Genomic DNA, 20,720 nt, shown 5'->3' with positions numbered 1-20,720 from the left:
TGTGGAAAGCAGTGATCCAAACTAGCTGTGGAAAGCAGTGATCCAAACTAGCTGTGGAAAGCACTGATCCAAACTAGCTGTGGAAAGCACTGATCCAAACTAGCTGTGGAAAGCAGTGATCCAAACTAGCTGTGGAAAGCAGTGATCCAAACTAGCTGTGGAAAGCACTGATCCAAACTAGCTGTGGAAAGCACTGATCCAAACTAGCTGTGGAAAGCAGTGATCCAAACTAGCTGTGGAAAGCAGTGATCCAAACTAGCTGTGGAAAGCAGTGATCCAAACTAGCTGTGGAAAGCACTGATCCAAACTAGCTGTGGAAAGCACTGATCCAAACTAGCTGTGGAAAGCAGTGATCCAAGCTAGCTGTGGAAAGCACTGATCCAAACTAGCTGTGGAAAGCACTGATCCAAACTAGCTGTGGAAAGCACTGATCCAAACTAAATGTGGAAAGCACTGATCCAAACTAGCTGTGGAAAGCACTGATCCAAGCTATTATTATTATTATTATTATTATTATTATTATTATTATTATTATTATTATTATTATTTATTTCTTAGCAGACGCCCTTACCCAGGGCGACTTACAGTCATAAACAAATACATTTCAAGAATCACAGTGCAAGTAATAATACAATTAAGAGCAAGATAAATACAATGATGAATACAATGACTAGCTGTTTAAAGCACTGATCCAAACTAGCTGTGGAAAGCATTGATCCAAACAAGCTGTTTTTGTCTTTCAGGGTCATCAAACATCTCCATTCAGTGACCAGCATTTAAAAATGAAAATGACATTAACTGTCCATATTACATAAATGAAGGTTATCTCCAGTAATAATGCAAAGTAGCCAATGATAAATGAGCAATTAAATAATCCATCTGCTGTCTCGGTGTCTGTTTCCCATCCTCTCTGTCTGGCACGTCCTACACAGCTGTGTTACCTGCTAAAGGAATCCTCAGTGGCATTGATAAATGCACAAGAACATCTTCCACCGCATATTATGTAAAGGACAGCTAAACTGTGTGAATTAAGCACAAGCAAGACAACCTCTATCTAGGACATATTCAACCCCCACAGTGAAATGTACTGCTCAATCTGTTACTATGGTTTTTAGAACCACTAAGTCTCTTTTAATCATTTTCCTTCCTGTTTCTCCTCCTTTTTCCCCCCCAACTTCTCTGAAGCCGAATTGGAACACTTAATGAAAAGGAAAGGAGTTTGTAGTTTTAATAAACATAGACAGGCAGTGCTGAAGATTCCAAGCCTGTTTGAATGTGTGAGTTTGTGGCTTCCTGCCCTTCTGTAATAAAAACTGCATTTACAGCCGAGGGTCCGCTATAGTTTATACCTGCTGCTGATCAAAAACCACAGCGTTCACGTTGACATCTCTGGATGCACTTCACAGAGTGAGTGCAAGCCAGTCTATACAATAACCCTCACCATAGCCTCCTATTTCAGACCATGTGCCTGTGTATTACTGGACACTTAACGAGCTTATCAATGCATGCTGCAAGCCTTGACAAAATGGTTGAAAATATATTGTTCACTATGTGATTGCTCAAGTTGGAGATGCCAATATGCCAGTATACTAAATCTTGTTAAAAAATGATGGTTCCCCGTGTGGCTTACCTGGTTAAGGAACAACCGTGTTGCGTGCAGAGGGAGTCACCTGGCCATGCTACAGTCGCCCCCTTACTGGCTATCATTTAACTTCACTTCACCCCCCCCCCCCCCCCTTACTCGCTATCATTTAACTTCACTTCACCCCCCCCCCCCCCCCTCCCTTACTCGCTATCATTTAACTTCACTGCCCCCCCCCCAAAAAAAAAAATTAATTAAATAAATAATGTACTCCTAGAGCTTGGAAAAATAGTTAAAATAATAATAATAATCCTGTACACTTATGTATTCAAACATTAGTCAATGGATTTTTAAATCAGTTTGTTTTCACCGTATGTAAATTGTTGTAATGAATCACTCTTCCGAAGATGACATAGTAATCAGAACTATTTGTGACACTCAGCTCTACTCTACACAGACTCATCTCTGTGAAGGGCATGCCAGACTTAAATGTCACACACTGTCCTGTTTCTATAGCCAAGCTGAAGATGCAGAACAATATACAGCCTGCATCAGCAGGGGTCTTGTTTACAGTTCTATTGAGATAAAACAAAAAAAGCTGATTTGGTGTACATGTGATGCAGGTAAAGAAACACAAGATGATAGAAGTGGCCTATTCCTGTCGCGGGAGATCACAGTACCTGGAATTCAGTATAGACCAGGGTTTTCATTCACCACAGCGACAGAGAGTTATTACATACTGATTCAGACTGCAAAGTCATTTCTGTCAAAGCTGGGAAAGTTGTATTCTCACCATGGTGTATAACCCTCTTTCCTAAGACCTCTGTGTGACCAGTGATTGATTCACGAGTCATATTAAATGAACATACATTGATCATTCCTCATCTTAAAGTACGCTCTGCATCTGATGGGTCATTTAGTCTTGCATTACACAGCCCATCCTTTACATCTATGAATTTGAAGTCTCATTTCATAGGGTGTCGGTGTTCACAGCCCTTGGCATACATTGACTCCATGTCCTTCCACTGGGAGTGAGCGCACAGGCGTATCTCTACACGGGATGAGCTGTTCTTGTGACTAAGCCTGTATCTTTAGGTGAGGTTTACAACTGCACATCGTCACAGGCTTGTTTTTCTCAGGAAAGGAATGTTATGGCACAAGTGCCTTCAACTCTCCAATGATTTTAATCTGTCTACTCTTAAAGTTATTATGTCTTCAAGGGGTAAATTTGTTTTCATGCAGTTAAATTAAGCCCCGAGCATAAAAACATGTTTAAATCCTGAAGCTTTTGAGTTTTGTATTAAAATGCAGTTCAAGCATGAGGGTGGAAGAGCATTACAGCCAGGGAATTCACTTGCAGATCTATTGTAACAAACTACCTATATCCCTTAAAAAGGACATTTAAAAACACACTGGATATAGTTTGAAACCAATGGCTGAAGACAGCTACTGAACCATGTGTGTTAGGTCTCCAATAGCTCAGCCAATCAGATGTCATTAAAAATGCAGATCATTGCAATGATGAATGAAGAACTTCTTGAGTAACGAAAACCATGCGAAGGTTCATCGAATCCAAAATGAGTGGTTCACACCGGAACAGATTCTCAGGAAACTAAAATCAGAACCAGCATGTGCGCACTTCACACTGTGACCTAAACACACACTGCACTAAAGCTACAAACTCAAAAGGAAAGTAAAGTTGAAAGTGTCAGACCCTCTTCAGAAACTGCAACTAAAGTGCAACCAAGCTGTTTGATTTGTTACAGCAATTTATATTATTATTATTATTTGTTTATTTAGCAGACGCCTTTATCCAAGGCGACTTACAGAGACTAGGGTGTGTGAACTATGCATCAGCTGCAGTGTCACTTACAATTACGTCTCACCCGAAAGACGGAGCACAAGGAGATTAAGTGACTTGCTCACAGTCACACAATGAGTCAGTGGCTGAGGTGGGATTTGAACCGGGGACCTCCTGGTTACAAGCCCTTTTATTTAACCACTAGACCACACAGCCTCCTAATACAATCCCTGCATAGTTTACACATCATATTTATACTACTTCGGACAAAGGCCTGACCAAGAGTGCAATATAACACCCATAACATCACAACTTGGTGACTATATGCATAAAACAAAAAAAAAAGCTCAAGACTCACATCTGAACTGACACTGACGTACTGCATTTCTTCAATTCTGAATGAGATACATTCTTTTGAGATTTTGAGAAAAGAAAAGAAAAAACGCTGCATGGCATGGCTTTACTGCATATTCTGATACTGAACGCCAGGGGCGTCTCAGGCTGTGAAACTGTCAGAGACCTGTTTGTGACACTAATGCGAATGCCATTAGCAGTGGAGCAGGTGGCATGCTGGAAGCAAAGCGGGACACAAGACAGAAGATAGAAGATGAAGTCACCAAGCCTAAACAGCCTCTTATGTTCTGCCAATGTTAACATTGTGGTTGCAAAAACAGTGTGGGTGTGTGTATTACAGACAGAGTGGCAGATGGGTGCATTTACAGAAAGATCAAAATGGTATCTGAGCTCCTTGGTAAAGCACTGGACAAAGTGCTGGGGCCTGTGCCCTGGGGTGTTAATGAAATACACAACACGCTCAGGGGAAACATGGCGAGTCTCCATTCTGGGATTAAGGGAAAGCAAAAGTCTTTTTTTTTGCCTGGTTTCCTCTCTTTTCTTTTGTACTTTTCCAACAGTTCAGCCTCAAACAGGTTTAGGAAAATGACGTTGTTGGATTTTTACAGAGTGAAAAAAAAACACCTTTTTGTTTTCATCTTTTCAACAGATGACAAAGATGCATACATACAATTTTAAATGAATCATCATATACATCTTTTACTGTTCAATGTGGCTCAAGTTACTGTTTTTGTTAATTGGAATTCAGCATCTAAAAGAGTGGTAAAACTTTGCTCTCCTCCAGTCCACTCAAATCACCTGACTTGATACATTTCTGACAGAGTCGCGACTAGTGAATGTCAGTTACTTAAATGGCCCATGATTGCAGGGAACCTTATTAGGCACTTGAAATAATACAAGCAATCATTGTTCTGCACTTTTGACCTTCATTGAATAGTAAGCTTTACAAAACCGGTACCGAGCCATCGCAGGGTTAAGCTATGTTAATGAAACATCTAGCACACCTCAGGAACATCTTTGTTGTGCTATTGTATTGTTGAGCAAGGCAATACATAGCACAATGATTCTATTGGGCAACAAAGCCATTTCACACGGCTACGTCCCTCACATAGTGACAAAGCACACCGAGCTACTGTACATTGCGATTGCATTGTCAGGTCAGCTCACAGCCATCATGTTTTCTTTTAGATTCGCCTCTGTATGTACTTGAAGCATCAGCGGGTTCCTGATTTGTTTTTAAAATCCAAAGCAAGCATTAAAGGAGAAAGAAGGCAGTGGTATAGCCTTAACGTCTGACTATTTCTTAGTATATTTACTCACAGAAATAGATTTTCTGCCACCCCAAAACAGAGTAACATGTTAATACTAAAATTATACATTAACAGCACACTTTTTCCATCATTGTAACACCTTGTCCAAAATCCAAACAGCGTTGGTAAAACAGCAATGAAGACCATGTCTGTAAATCGAAATGAAAAGCAACTCACCCTCAGGCCCAGTAAAAACAGTGGAAGCGGCACATTTTGAAAATCATACACAAAATCTGTTCTACAATGTATGCGGACACCACACTTATGCATTCTGGGCCAAATCCCAAATCCCAATTCATTTCACTTTGTAACTGAAATGATCTATTATAAGGGGGCCCTGAGATGGCCCACATGTGGCAAAATGTGTTGAGAGTATTCCATGAATTAGTAATAAACCATGCAAGTGCAACACAGTCACACTGAAACATCCTGGAATCCAAATAACGTGTATTCCTTGGAGAAGACACAGGGACTGAAGTTGTTTTCCTTTGTCTAAGAAAGCTTTCCATCACTGGACTAAACAATGTGCCACAACATTCATAAATGTCAGAGAAATCATCTTGACTTACAGTTCAATCTGGAGTTGTTAACCTTTCATTCTGTTCCGTTAATAATCGCATCCCATCTAAGAGCAGACACGATTGATAAAATACAGCACAAAGCATACATGCTGTGAAAAGCATCTCAGCTTGATTCTTCAACAACCCAGTGAAGCTTGCAGGAAGTTCAGTTCACTTTTAACCCCTTAAGGTACACAAGTAATGTTCAAAACGGATGGTTTTTAAAATACATTCGAGTTAGAATGACTTATGCCACTGACAACATTGGCATCCTGAACCAATACATTAAATTAACAGCACAACTGTAACGTAGCAAGCAGAAAGCATCAAATGAACAGATTTTTAAAAAAAGATTATTATTATTATTATTATTATTATTATTATTATTATTAATGCTAAGGTCACACAAGAGTGTTGACAAAAGTTTCCTCTCTGTTTTTCTGTTCCAGAGCGTTAGTGCACAGTAAACTACGCAGTGTCCTGGTTCACTGGTGATCTGCTTTCAATAATGACTAACATTCCAGGAGAATTATTCTTTTAAATATAGATCCCATGCATGAGATAATACAGTCTCCTGAAATTCATCTGCTCTACCAAACATAATCACAGCTTTGAGAAAAAATGAATGGCTTTATTTGCATGCTATTTAAGTAGCAAGCTTAGTAGGTGTCACTGGAAAAAAACATTGTTGGAACAATTTCATTAGCTGGCATTGGGAAAAAAATAAAATAAACCTCAAGCTGACCTACTTTATCACTGAATGGTATTCACATCCTGCTAATCAGAGTGCCAGCTTCAGTGTAAAGCATTCACGTGCATGGCAGGGTCCATTCAATGTTCTTAAAGTTAAAGCTCTTTACATACTGTGCATCAGTATACAGCTTTCAGTAAAACAGAGCTACAGTGGTAGCGTGGCCCAGCACTGTACCTGACGCAAGACTGTCACAACAATGGCACAGGGTTGCTGTCCTGTTCTTTTTGAGCAGCTTGTCGTATTAACCTCAATTAGTGTGCCACACTTCGCCATCTTTACAGCTGGCCACAGCTACCACTGTAGCACCAAAAAGCTGGCTAAAATACACCAGCAACATGCTACTTTACACAATGTTCCTGCATGTAACTTACTTTTTATTAAAATGAGGGTTCCCCTTATAAAAGTTTACCACCTTAAAAGCATAGCAAAGTGTAATAAAGCACAGTGAAAGCATGGTAAAGCATATTAATAAACATGGCAAAAGAGAGTAAACTATGGTAAATTGATATTATAACCATGGGAAAACTACAGAAATACTGTAGTAAACTTTCCTAAGGGTAGCCCTTTCTTCAACTAGCCCATTCCTTTGTAGGGTTAGTAAAGGAATGGAAATTATTCAGCAGAGGACTGTAGGGTTAGTTCTGCTTTAGAACAATCCTTGGTAAGCTTTGTGGAGAATCCTGCCCTTATTTCCTGAAGGCAAATCAATTTACCTGAAGAATTCCATGAAGGAGAAGCCGTACCCATGCTGTTCTGCAATCCCAGCACAGACTACATTGGCAGATGCTCCGATCAGTGTCCCATTCCCTGGAGAAATGATTACAAAGCTGGTGTGAATAATAAAACCTGCCTGTCTCACACAATATAACCTGAAATGAAAGACTGTAGAAGTAACACTACAAATGAAATGGCTCTCTTTGTCAGGGGAAAGCCGTGTTGAATTGTAATGCTTAGTTATATTGTATGTTTAGATCTATTGCACACTCATGAACTGTAAGCTATGTTGAAGCATGTGTTTACAAGTTGAACATATTTAAGACACAACGTGGTTTAAAGTGGGGTGTAATTAATCAGGTTAGAAGAGTAATGATTTCATGTTCAATAGATATCAGCAACAAGCTTGTCTCTATTCAATGCTAGTAGTAAACATTGCCATTGTAATGATAGTTTTACATGTTCTCCATACTAATTTACCAAGGGCCATTATGCTGCCTTTGTATTAAGCTTGAAATATTAGAACACATGCAATTAAAATGACTCGAGAACACATTTCGATTCCTTTTTTAAATGCACCCCAAAGGAGGCAGTACAATGAAAACGCAATTTATTTTTCTGAAAGAAATACAATCATTTTACTGTAAGGCTCACAATGAAACTACCATGAACAGCCATTTACAGTCTCCTGAAGTGTTTCCTGCTAGCTTTTATAATAACCTCCCCCCCCCCCCCCCCCCAAGTGTATTGGATTAAAAAAATCAAAAGGGTGATAATCTAAAAACGCAGACAAATCAACACAGCACTTGAAGTCTGCAGTGAAGACCTTAATGTATGTCTACTGATTCTGAAATTGTAATCGTGTAATCTTACATAGTGTCCCAACAATGTCTTTCCATAGTGTCCCAACAATAATGAATGATCCCCTTTTTGAAATTGTGAATTGCTCATGTCAAGCCTGCCAACTTCATTCTGTTCAGCTTTCCCTCCCACAAGAACACATACACAGAGTTTGCCTGCGGGCGGCACAACTTGAGACCACTTCCGTTTAAACAGGAGTCAATTTTCTGCACTACATATTAGAGAAAAAAAATCTCATTCAGCAATGATAACATCAGCTCCTCAAATCAATCCAAAGCTGTCACGACGAGTTCTCTTTTCTCTCTCCTGTCTGCTTTTAAATATACCAATTTACTGCCACGCGACGGATCCCTCCTGCTTCCTTCAGGAAAGCGGTGTTGTTTTTAAGTGGTACTCGCCGAATGAAAATAATAATGTCAGATTCTACTAGCCAGCAATACGACTAATAAGAACTCATTACAGTTTGGGTTCTGCCACAGAAAAATAAACTAGCTGCTGTAATAGTCCACCTGTGGCAGGCTGGTAATGGGCAGATACATCTCTAAGGTTTATTATTTTCTCTTACACAAACACATATATGCCATCATGTTTATTTTTTTTAATAGGTTTGGCAAGACAAATAGAGAATGCAGCTGTGACCATCTATAACTGATAGTGTGATCCTGCCCGGATCTCCTCAGTAACCATCCTATTGCAATGCCTGTCTATAACTGATAGTGTGATCCTGCCCGGATCTCCTCAGTAACCATCCTATTGCAGTGCCTGTCTATAACTGATAGTGTGATCCTGCCTGGATCTCCTCAGTAACTAAACCATCCTATTGCAGTGCCTGTCTATAACTGATAGTGTGATCCTGCCCGGATCTCCTCAGTAACCATCCTATTGCAATGCCTGTCTATAACTGATAGTGTGATCCTGCCCGGATCTCCTCAGTAACCATCCTATTGCAATGCCTGTCTATAACTGATAGTGTGATCCTGCCCGGATCTCCTCAGTAACCATCCTATTGCAATGCCTGTCTATAACTGATAGTGTGATCCTGCCCGGATCTCCTCAGTAACTAAACCATCCTATTGCAGTGCCTGTCTATAACTGATAGTGTGATCCTGCCCGGATCTCCTCAGTAACCATCCTATTGCAATGCCTGTCTATAACTGATAGTGTGATCCTGCCCGGATCTCCTCAGTAACCATCCTATTGAGGTGCCTGTCCATAACTGATAGTGTGATCCTGCCCGGATCTCCTCAGTAACCATCCTATTGCAATGTCTGTCTATAACTGATAGTGTGATCCTGCCCGGATCTCCTCAGTAACCCTCCTATTGCAATGCCTGTCTATAACTGATAGTGTGATCCTGCCTGGATCTCCTCAGTAACCATCCTATTTGTTGCACAGGAAGTTCCAGTCTTCTCTTGTGACAGGCTAGAGTGGGAGCTGTATGTAGGAAGGAGCGCTTGTCTCTTACCTCCAAGACAAGCTCCCATTGCAAGTGCATAAATGAGAGGATTCAGTGGTAAGTTCACATCGGCATCCTGACTTAGATTAATGAGCACAGGGATCTGTCAAGGACAAAAAGAAAGTTAGTCACCAGCTTCAAAGCAGCTTAAAATGATTTGAAAACATTCTGCCAGATTATTATTGACAATTCATGGAAATAACGGTTTGTTTTTTCTAAAAACCCTGTTGACGAAACAAAGCCATGCTTTGAGGTTCCTCTGGCACTGACCCCTTGCATTCACACTTGGGCTGATCTGTTAGGCACATGAGTCCAGTCAATAATGCTTCCAGTGATACAGTACAGTACAGAGAGATCTCAATCCAGCTAGTCTCAAAATTCAACTCTCATCTATTCTCTTATCAGGCTGGAGATAACACCCCCCCAAAAAACATCTCAAATGTTACTTTTGAGCAGAGTCTAGTTGATTAACTTGTTGGGTAAATGTAATTAGACATCCAGACCACTTTATTAGCAGTAACAGTTCAGTAAAACATAGGTTCTTCCAGTGTCTTAAGCGATCCAGACTGTTTCTGTTAGAGCTAAACGAAATTAAATTACATAACAAATTCTGCAGGGCGATAAAGAGAACATAAAGTCTTTCATGTCTACAAAACTGAACAGCAGAGTTTTATTGTCTAAATGCAATCTTGCCAATGGAAAGCTTGTAGGATAATTCTAAAACTGTACACCAGGGGAAACAAACAGTGTGTGAAAGCAAGGTCAGACACTCCTGTAACATTGGTGCTGCTTGTCCTAGATCAAAAGTGAAGCAGTTGCATTTACATCTCAAAACAGCTCATCAAAATAAGATCATTAACTGCTATCAATTCTGTAATAATAACAACAACAACATTATTCGTACGTTAACACAAGGACATCTCAGCTTCACAGTTTTCCCCCCATGTGAACTCCGCAGCAATTGTTAATCCAGGCTATGTCATTAAAGACCATGACCGGGGGTTCCTAGGGGGCGGCGCACAATTGGCCGAGCGTCGCCCGGGTAGGGAAGGCTTAGGTCGGCAGGGTAATCCACAGTTCACCGTGACCAGCGACCCCTGCAGCCGATAGGGCACCTGCAGGTCTGCTGTGGAGCCATTCAGATCTGTGTTTTCTTCCGGCACTATAGGTCTGATGGCTTCGCTGTGGAGCCACAGTACGAAAAAAGGCGGCTTGGCAGAGACACGTTTCAGAGGACGCGTGTGTCAGCCACCGTTTCCCCGAGTCACCAGGGATTAATAATAACACCATTGGCGATTCCAAATTGGGGAGAAAACTGGGGTAAAATCATTGGCAACAACTAAATAAATAAAAATAAAAATAAAAAATAAAGACATTGAGAAAGACAGTAGAAACGTTTGCCATGGATTCTTTTTTCGGTTGTTTTAGGATTTTATTCCCTATGGAGCTCTAAGGAAACACACAAGAACTTTTTCATGAACAGTGGCTTGAAACCTGGTTCCAGGAGACCTAGTTTGAGGCAACTTTGCCGTATATCAAACCCCAAGTCTCCACTGTTGTCCTCCTGAAACCAAGTTCCAAGCCACAAAGTGGCTTCATGTTCCTTCAGCTTTGTGTTATGGATGAGCATAGGCAGAGAGAGAACAAATACGGTCAACAAGCAGAAACAACCAGGTACTGCCTTCAACTGTGCTAAAAAACCTTCCTTAAAAGCTGCCTTATATGTCATACTGTTATCACTCTTCCAAGCTAATTTCAACAAAACACACAACATGAGCCACTGCAATACAAAGCAGCTCTTCAATTTCAACAGTAGCTCCTATCTATAGTACATCCCACGATACAACACAGAATGTTGGCCTGCCTTTAACAGATTGCAGTATGATTCAATGTCATTTTACACAGCAAACTGGAACACAATAAAAAGCAGGGCATTTTTTAGCTACAGACAAACAGCATAAATCACTCTGAAAACTGAAGTGATACCAAAGTGAGCCATTAAGAGAACTGAAAAGACTTTCAGTCTTTACTTATTGCAGGCTGTTTTTCTTGCTCAGCTGTCTCACACGAGACAGGCTTTGACACAAGATTCTATTTTGTTTTTAAGCTTTATTTAACCAGGAAAGTCTCATTGCGGTTCAAATCTCTCTCTTTTTCAGGGGGACCTGGTCAAGAAGGTGGTATTTAATACAAACCACAAAAAACACACACACACACAAGTTCAAATGAGCATAACCGATACAAACAAGTTACATTACAAGAAACAATTTAGGAGCACTGGCCAAAACAAAAACATCTCGGCTGCATAGATGTCAACTGTTTGTTTAAACTCCAGTAAAGCTTCAGGTCTTCCTGAAGTGCACTCCAAGATCAAATTTCGTACAAACTTTAGGAACTGAAAAACTAATAAATGTCTGAGATCTAAGATTATACACACTACAGGAAGTAATTAGCAATTTATTAAGATAATTCGGGGCGTTGCTAAGCATAGCCTTATAAACAGTCATGTACCAGCGCTTCAATCTTCACGAAGATAAATAATTCACAACAGCCCATCTCTATAAATCACAACAGTCAATCAGAGGCAGAAGGTACTCAAGATCAGTAATTGTCAACAAAGCGGAGAGGCCCTCATTGTCTCCATTTCACAAGGCAGCAAGCTCAACAGCTGCAACTACACCAGGAAACACAATGAGATGTCTGCAAACTAGGGCACGCAATACCAATCGCTATGTTAGCAAGTTTCCATTTATTGATTCCAATAGTCAAAAGTTACACAGCTATAGCGTAAACATTGATCGTTAGAAACAACACATGTGGCACCTAGTTTTAAACACAGACCAGATCATTGATTAGTTACCTAATGCTCTGGGAGACAGCTCGGATACGGAGGAGAAGAGGATTCAGGTAAGCTTGTCTCACTCTCAAGTGCCTTTCTTATATATCCCACCTAATTGCATGTATGTGAAGCTGAACTTTAAGAACGCTGTTCCACTATGAGGAGGAAACAGATTCATTTCTTGGTGTGAGTTTTGATGTTGTTCCAGACACAGATTATTATGCCAGCTCACAATGTACCCCACTTTATGAAAGCCTTGTTCCTTGGTCCGGGCAGGTCCAGTAGAATAACAAGTAACTCCCACGACTGCAGCTGGGCCCCAGTGTATCTGTGTAGCCTTCGATGATCCTTACAGGCGTGTCAGGGTTAGTTCACAGGTAGAGCTCAGCAGTGAGATTATGTCTAGAAGTGTGTGTGCCATGACCTAACATGCACCATTATATACAGAAGCTAATAGAAAAAGCAGATTGAAGATCTAAGAGTTTTTACAAAAGATATATCCCTCTATTTACTTTTGTTTTTTCTGCTAAAAATAAAGGGTTGAGAGCAGACTTTCTCCTGCGTGAATATGTAATTAAAAACAGCTACTAGGAAATGAAACCATGTAATCAGACAGACACAACTCTTTTGAAGATCACGTCAACGGCTCCACCGAGCATCCATTTCCACGCCTGTTGCACAATCTGAATGCTTGGTGCCTATGCTTAGTAATTGAAATCCCTGCATTGTTTCACACACACTGCACCTTGCTATTTCTGTTGTGCATCCACATGTCACAATACATCATTTATCAGCTGCAAACAACTGGGAAATGAATCTCAAGCCAGGAAACAGGTGTTCTCCATCCAGAAAAGCAGATTGCTGTTTTTAATTGTTGAGACTGGTCTCCGCACCAACACTCAACACACACAATTTGATTTCAGTGTATAGGAAAACAAGTGTTGTGATGAGAGTAGAAACCCATACCACAGTCAGAGATGAGAAGAGTCTTGGAAATGTAAGATCCTAGTCAGGATGTTTATCTAATTTGGGAATACACGACTGATAGGCCAATCGACACTGTGGACCACAATCCCAAAGATTTAAAGAATCTTTTTTTTTTCAAAGTCTATTTTATAAATAAGAAAATAAAAAAATGTAAAATTATGGAATGTTTATGTACAGTATGAACATTTATATGGAAATAAAACACTGGGTTGGCCTACAGTGGCAGAAAAACAACAAAATGAATAATTACTTTGTTAGCAGCGCTTTACCGCTTGCTTCCAACCAAATACATTGCATTGCAAAAGGAATGACACTGTACCATTGGTATTGGTTTACATGATATATAAAATGCCTCTATTCGGTGCATTTGGATTAGTGCATTTAAAAAGCAATGCTATCAATCATTGAAAGAGACACCTCCTGTACTCCGGAGACTGGAGTTCTACTGAAAGCCAGAGCTTACCCAGGGCTGCCCCAACAAACTGCACTTCACTGCACTGTCATTCATGAAAGTTTACAATTACAAATGTGTTTACACCAGGGCTGAATGTACTTGGGCTTTTAGCAATTCGAATAACAAGTCACATATTGTAGCCGCTGCAAGTCTCAATTAAAATGAATTTGACAGTCCTCTTAATGACAGCTTTTTTTTGGTTTTTAATGCGATTAACTTTTACAAGGCAGGGAACAGTACCAGTCATTTCTGCTCACGTGTTTGCACGCTTGAGAAATAAACAGTTGTGGCAGGTTTTATGAACTCGTGTGAACATTAGTATTCTACACATTATACCTGCGGGGGGGACTGGAGACAAATGACAATAAATAAAGAAATCAAGACATTGTACAATTATTACACTACAGTATATAGTACCTCGAGTTAACTGCCTTGTGTAACATCCTTATAATGTTGTTCCAAATGTATTTAAACGAACAGCACGGGACACAGCAAAGGTAATGTAAGGTGTTTGTTTTAAGCGTTGCAAGGTGGTCTGGGAGACTCTGGTTTCTCTTTGAAATGCATTAACTGCTTGTGGTCAATGTTATTAGTTCCATCTCACCATTGTGGCTGTGAATGGGATGTTGTCAATGAGGGACGATGCCAGAGCAGAAACCCAGACCACCAAGATGACAGCGACTGCCAGCCGCTGGTCTTCAGGCACAGCCTAGGAAAGAGAGAAGAGAATATTGCCTTGTTGGACAAAACATGGACTGTCTGTAACCACAGCTGATTCATCTGCTTTGCAAACGGCATTCAACAGATGGTATTTTTTACATAAAAAGTGCAGTTTCGGTATTCGAGACAGCACAGGCAGCCATTCTGGAGAAATGTCTTGGCTGCAGATTCTCATTTCCGACTGCTTGAAGGAATTAGAGGCAGGTAATCACTGGGTAACAGCAACATATCTTCCAGGCTCATCAGATCCAACCCCTGTACATCTTCAGCTTTTACTGTGTGTTTGTATGCCTGACAATCTCAAAGCACTTTACAGGACATGCAGCAGCTGAAGGAAAGCCCAAAGGCCTGGGAAAACAAGTACAGTTACATTTTCAATTTGGACTTCTATTACCCGGAGAAACTCACAGAGATGAAACCATCTCGATTTTAGACAGCCCCGAAGGGGAAAGGCATGACTGTTATAAATATGAACCACACACAATCTGTTTGACGCTTCAGTGCCCTTTGACATACTGGAGGACAGTGAAGCGTACAGTTTCCTTGGAGAGCATGTGGTGAATATTACATGGGAATATTACGGCCCCAGTTCTGTTCGCTTGCACTGGGGAAACAGATCCACGATATCCTCTCTCATTATGTTTTGACTTTAGATTCTACAAAGGAAATCAGGGGAGTGCGCTGGTTGTCATATATCGTTATCCACATTGAGATCTTGCAGTCCAAACGGAACCTGACATATCAATCCGACTGAAATTCATTGTAATACATTCTACAGCTTTTAAAGCGTGTTCATTATTGAGATACAGAAGCCCTGGTGTAGGACACATCGTCGTATCCACAAAGGGAAGGGAAATTAACCACCAGAGAGAGAATCGAAGAAGTCAAAATGGCCTTGATTAACTTTCAATAGTTTTCTTTTATGATGCTGGATGACTACTGTATTTTTTTGCTGTACAGATTGGTGATATTTTATTGTTCTTGCTTGATGGCGGGTAGACAAGGTTATCAACATGTTTGGCATTATATTAACAGTTACCTTTATCAATACAGCTGTCTGCTCTCCAATGTAGTCAATCAGCTGCAGCTGGGCCAATGCCTAAAGATTTACAACAATCAACAATTAACCAAAAAGCAACTTGGATCAATGCATTTCCACACTTTGTGTTGGATCAGTTTTTCACAATAAAAAGTGGCATGTTATTCTGAACCCAAGCCGAACCCATGCGAGGGATTAACTGATCTCTATAAAGTACCAGACCGAGCTCTGAATGTGTTGCTCAATGTGGCCTAGCTGTGCAGTCTCCTGCTCCTGGCAGTAATACAATAACCCATATGTCCTGTATTCTAGTTGGCAGCCGTTATCTTTGTTTACTCTTGACTCGGGTTTTGGTTACCAGTGGGACTACAGATTATGTTTATGTCCATGTGTGTGTGCTTATGAGAAGCACAGAGATTACTAACTGCTTTAGTAAACTGTAATAGATGTCCCTAATAACCACAACACTTAATTCATTTTCATTAAAAGAGCAACAGTAACATTAATTTCTCGGTTAGGTTGTTGGCTTACAAAACAAGCAATGATGTCAAGCTGCATTATGTAACCTGGTAAGCCAATAGGGTTTATTATAACAAAGTGGATTATGACTCCAAAAAAACACGGTAATACTGAGCCCATTGACAAACAGTAGAGTCCTGGTGCTCTCTGACAAGGTTTAAGAATAAACACACTTTTTATTATTATTATTTATTTCTTAGCAGACGCCCTTATCCAGGGCAACTTACAATTGTTACAAGATATCACATTATACATTATTTCACATTATACAGATATCACATTATTTTACATACAATTACCCATTTATACAGTTGGGTTTTTACTGGAGCAATCTAGGTAAAGTACCTTGCTCAAGGGTACAACAGCAGTGTCCCCCACTGGGGATTGAACCCACAACCCTCCGGTCAAGAGTCCAGAGCCCTAACCACTACTCCACACTGCTGCACTTGCTATCGTGAGATCCTCTTGAGATTTATTTGTTGTTCTATTTGTTTGTTGTTTCTATGCTAGAATCCCAAATAGAAATGTGACCTCTCTGGGAAGTCTATTACTTACCCTCATCCTTACCCTAACCCCAGGCTTATTTATGTTTTCCTTATTTATTTATTTTTTACGTTTCCTGCCACAATGAACGTTCTATAAATATAGTCCTCCATAACAATGACCTTCTCTATAAAATGAGTACAAAAAAGCGTTTTTAAAAACAGAGAACAAAAGATTGTAATAATAATAATAATAATAATAAGTAGTAGTAGTCTTTTCCTTGGTAATTGATTTGAATATTTCCAGATATCGAGCAGTTATTAAAAATACTTCCGGGAAAGTTGCCTTGTAATTGGGCAGCATAAGCAGTGTGACCTTCAGAAGAGCTTGATGAAGAAACCGGGTCAGTTTGTCTGACAGTACTCGCTGTACAACTTACAGTGCCTGTAGACATCTCACAGTGCATGTAGACATCTCACAGCGCCTGTAGACATCTCAGAGGGGCTTGTATTTTCTGGGATGTTTTGATTTAGCCATTCCTCAATTGACATCTTATTAAAAAGGTTGACATTTACTTTAAACAACATTTTGATAATAGCTGATGGAGTGATCAGAGATTGTATGCCTCTAGCTCAACTGTATTTAGAACGCGTGGAATCTTTCCATTGAAGTATATACTGTATATAGTAAATATGGACTGGAGAGGAGGGCTATAGTGGAAAATTATTGACCCCAGGGAAGACTATTGTTACCGACAGGGCATTGCACCCTGGAGGTAACAATAGTCTTCTTGAGAGGCATTTAATTTTCCACTATTAGCCAAGTCTGCAGTACTCAGTCAAAATAATGAGAGGCAAGGCTGAATAGTAAATATGACTTTATATCCTGTAAAACCATAAATATTTATGAGCCTTTTATTATGCGTTTTTCACATATGGGAAAAAAAACAAACAAACGTAACCATTTTTGGCACGAATATCAGGTCATCAACATTAACAGGTTGCCAACATTTCTGGAGCAAAATAGGTTATGTGTGTGATTCACCAAATATTTTGGTCGCAAATATTTATGGCTTTACAGTATCTTGTTTAAATATAGCTGATACAGCATAAGTAAATAACTAAATAACAGAAATAAATGACAGAAATTGTTTTTGAAGCTCATACTGCAAGTTTTTTTCTTTCTTTTCTAGTATGTTTTGTAATTCATTTCCTGGTCACAGAATCGCCGTGCAGCAGTTTATTCATTCAGCTATTTATTTGGAGGGGATCTGAAGATCCGGGTCAGCTTTCCCCTGTAACTTGTGCACTTGTGCATGTGCAACAGTGTAAAGCAGAGACCATGTGATGTGCCTTCCTCCATCAGCACAAAAAGTGGACCGAAGAAGAAGAGGGTTGCCCATTCCACTCAGTGCAGGATTATCTCAAAGTCCTGAATGTCAGCTAGAACCAGCAACCACAGAGCCCCAAACAAAGCAATCCATCCTGCATGAAACATGAATACAAACATCACAAAACGAAAGCAAAACACTTGTTTTCCATTTGGTAATGCAGATATGTGCATTTCAGAATTCTTAAAACACATGTTTTCTATTCTTTCTGAACCTGATCTGAAACAATGCTTCAGATTTTACTGCTGCATCCTCATGAGATACTTACCAGAGCGGTGACGCACCTTTCACTCAGGCTTCTTAGATCCATTGCATCCTCATGGAGATACTTACCAGAGCGGTGACGCACCTTTCACTCAGGCTTCTTAGATCCATTGCATCCTCATGAGATACTTACCAGAGCGGTGAGGCCTTTCACTCAGGCTTCTTAGATCCATTGCATCCTCATGAGATACTTACCACAGCGGCGAGGCACCTTTCACTCAGGCTTCTTAGATCCATTGCATCCTCATGAGATACTTACCAGAGCGGCGAGCCACCTTTCACTCAGGCTTCTTAGATCCATTTTAAGACCAGCATAAATCAAAGGTGATTTCTGTCTGGTGGCTGGGGGGACCCTACCGGTGGTCTCAACCCAGTTTCACTTTACAAAAAAACATCAACTACCGGAAATCAATTTATTTTTATACAGCGTCTTTTATGGCAAGCCATCCCAAAGCGCTTTAAAAAACAAGCAAAACTACAATATCAATCATTAATTACAACAATTAAAAATACTAATTATTAAAATATGAAAATGTCTTTTTTCCATAAGCTTGGAAAAAACATGTTTTTAATACACTTAAAATTACTCGAGAGTACTAGAGTTTCTGACAACTGGAGGCAGGGAATTCCAGAGGCAGGGAGAACAAGTAGAAAAACTGCTTTAGTGGGTGAATTTTGCATTTGATTGCAAGGGTCTGGTATTTTATTGAATTATTCTAGGTGTTCTTATTTGATCTAAACATCATAATTTAACCTATAACGTGGGAAGGAGTTTGGCAGTACAATTGTCATTGTCACTATTGTCACTGAAAATAAACTGTGTTGTACATGGCCCCTCTGTTTGGACTTCCCGTCATTCCTTCCCACCACTCGCATCCTGACAGGGTCCCCGAGGCGAGATAAGCTAAACTCTGCACAGACAATGTTCTACCCTTTAGGAGTGCAAAGACCAGTTAAGCAATCCCTAGGGGCCCAGCCCCGGCGACACTGTGTGCCCAGGATTCAAACCAGATTGCATGACTTCCTCTGGCATGGGGGAGCACACAATGAAATGAAATTGTATGCAGTTGGTACGATTCTGATGGGCAACAGACTGAGCAGAGGATTTTCCCAGAGAACTTTCATACATCCTACACTACACCAGGGCTGAATCAAATGGCTAAGAATTAAAGGGCAGACGCAATCCAGCAGTGCAGGTTTATTTAATGAAAATTTAATGTCATTTCCAGGGCAATGCCAACATGTTCTTCAAGTGTATAAACTGTTGCCCATTATGAAGTCATCGTAGCATTAACCACAAGTGTTAACGGAAGTAAAGTACTTAGGGTCCCATGCTGTATCTTATTAATTTTAAAAAGATAGCATATGCTTGAATTATGACCAAGACGCGGGTGCAAGAACAATCTGCCATTGTGACATCTCATTAAGGAAGTGTGAATTTCTACAGTTAGTGGCGTTTTTGTTTTTAGCACATAAAACACTAGCCAAGCAATACAAGGAAAAGGTCATATGCTGTTAGGTGTGACATCACTAGGGTGTATCTCACAGGCTCACACAGGGAGCTAGTTATGAACAAAGCCCCGATAACTAGCTTTACAGCGGCGCATTTTTATTGAAATCACTGCAAGAGTAAATGAAGATAACCACATGCTTAGAAAACATTGACGCATTGATTTACAGGCCCTGTAAATATTCCTTATTTCAATGAATAACACCTCTAGCGATGTATTAAATGTGTTGATGTGTTTTAGAGGAGCATTTTCCTTACCCACGCTTGTCTAAACTGGTATATGCTATAGATGCCATGCTGGCATCTTCCCCTCAAGTTTACCACAGTCAGTCATTTTGCATGGTAATTCTACAGTTCCATGGTTATGCTCTGCATTGACCATAGTTTACCATGTTTAATAAGCTTTACCATACCTCTCTGAGCCTTACAATCACTGTTTTATTACACCTTGATATGTTTTTACAAAGTTTGTCGAGATTCTTCCAGACTTCTATTACAGTACATATTTGCTAATTTAATTGGGCATATCCACTGTACATGTTGTGGTAAGTACTGTAATTCTGTGGAAGAGTATTAATCCAATCCGAAGCTCATGAGAAATGAGGTCACCATGATCATCCACCTTCAAGAGTGTATGGTAAGGAAAGTCCAAGATGCATGGAGGAACGTGACCACAGACATGCAGTCATAGTCTGCGTACACACGAACACGCACAAATACAAGAAAGAATTTATAAAGATGAACGATCACCATGGGTTATCTAGCTGCATAAAAGAAAACAAGCCATCTTATTAGTTAAACCAAACATACACAGCATCTCTAAATTATTACCCCTACTGCTGTACCTCATCTACACACAGAGCTTCAGTAATATGACCACGTTTGGAGAAGAAACGTGATCTTTAAAATATCTTTTCACCTAGATACACCAACAGAGTATTTATAACATAGCATGTTCTTGTTATTACTTGAGACAAGTCTTTAATTAATGGTCAGTAAGATTTTCTTAATAGACTTTTCTCAGAAGGATTTACTAATGCTCTGTGCTAATTCTTGTGAGGGAGAGTGCATCCAGTCTCAAAAATGTAGCCTTTTCATCTCAAAAGAAAATAATGCCATAGAA

General features: G+C 40.0%; 1 protein-coding gene across 1 annotated transcript in view; it reads right to left on the bottom strand.

Annotated features, from left to right (window-relative positions):
* LOC117972966 (P protein-like) overlaps positions 1 to 20,720 on the bottom strand; it is an 82,831-nt gene that overhangs the window by 17,702 nt on the left and 44,409 nt on the right. Inside the window, 5 exon segments of the mRNA XM_059029675.1 lie at positions 7,075 to 7,168; positions 9,402 to 9,495; positions 14,277 to 14,381; positions 15,432 to 15,493; positions 17,792 to 17,917. Of these exon segments, the coding sequence (XP_058885658.1) occupies positions 7,075 to 7,168; positions 9,402 to 9,495; positions 14,277 to 14,381; positions 15,432 to 15,493; positions 17,792 to 17,917 (481 nt within the window).

This window comes from Acipenser ruthenus, chromosome 8 (assembly GCF_902713425.1).
Source record: "Acipenser ruthenus chromosome 8, fAciRut3.2 maternal haplotype, whole genome shotgun sequence".
NCBI classification, from domain to species: domain Eukaryota; kingdom Metazoa; phylum Chordata; class Actinopteri; order Acipenseriformes; family Acipenseridae; genus Acipenser; species Acipenser ruthenus.
Note: the sequence above shows the minus strand (reverse complement) of the source record. Positions and strands in the feature narration are given on the sequence as shown.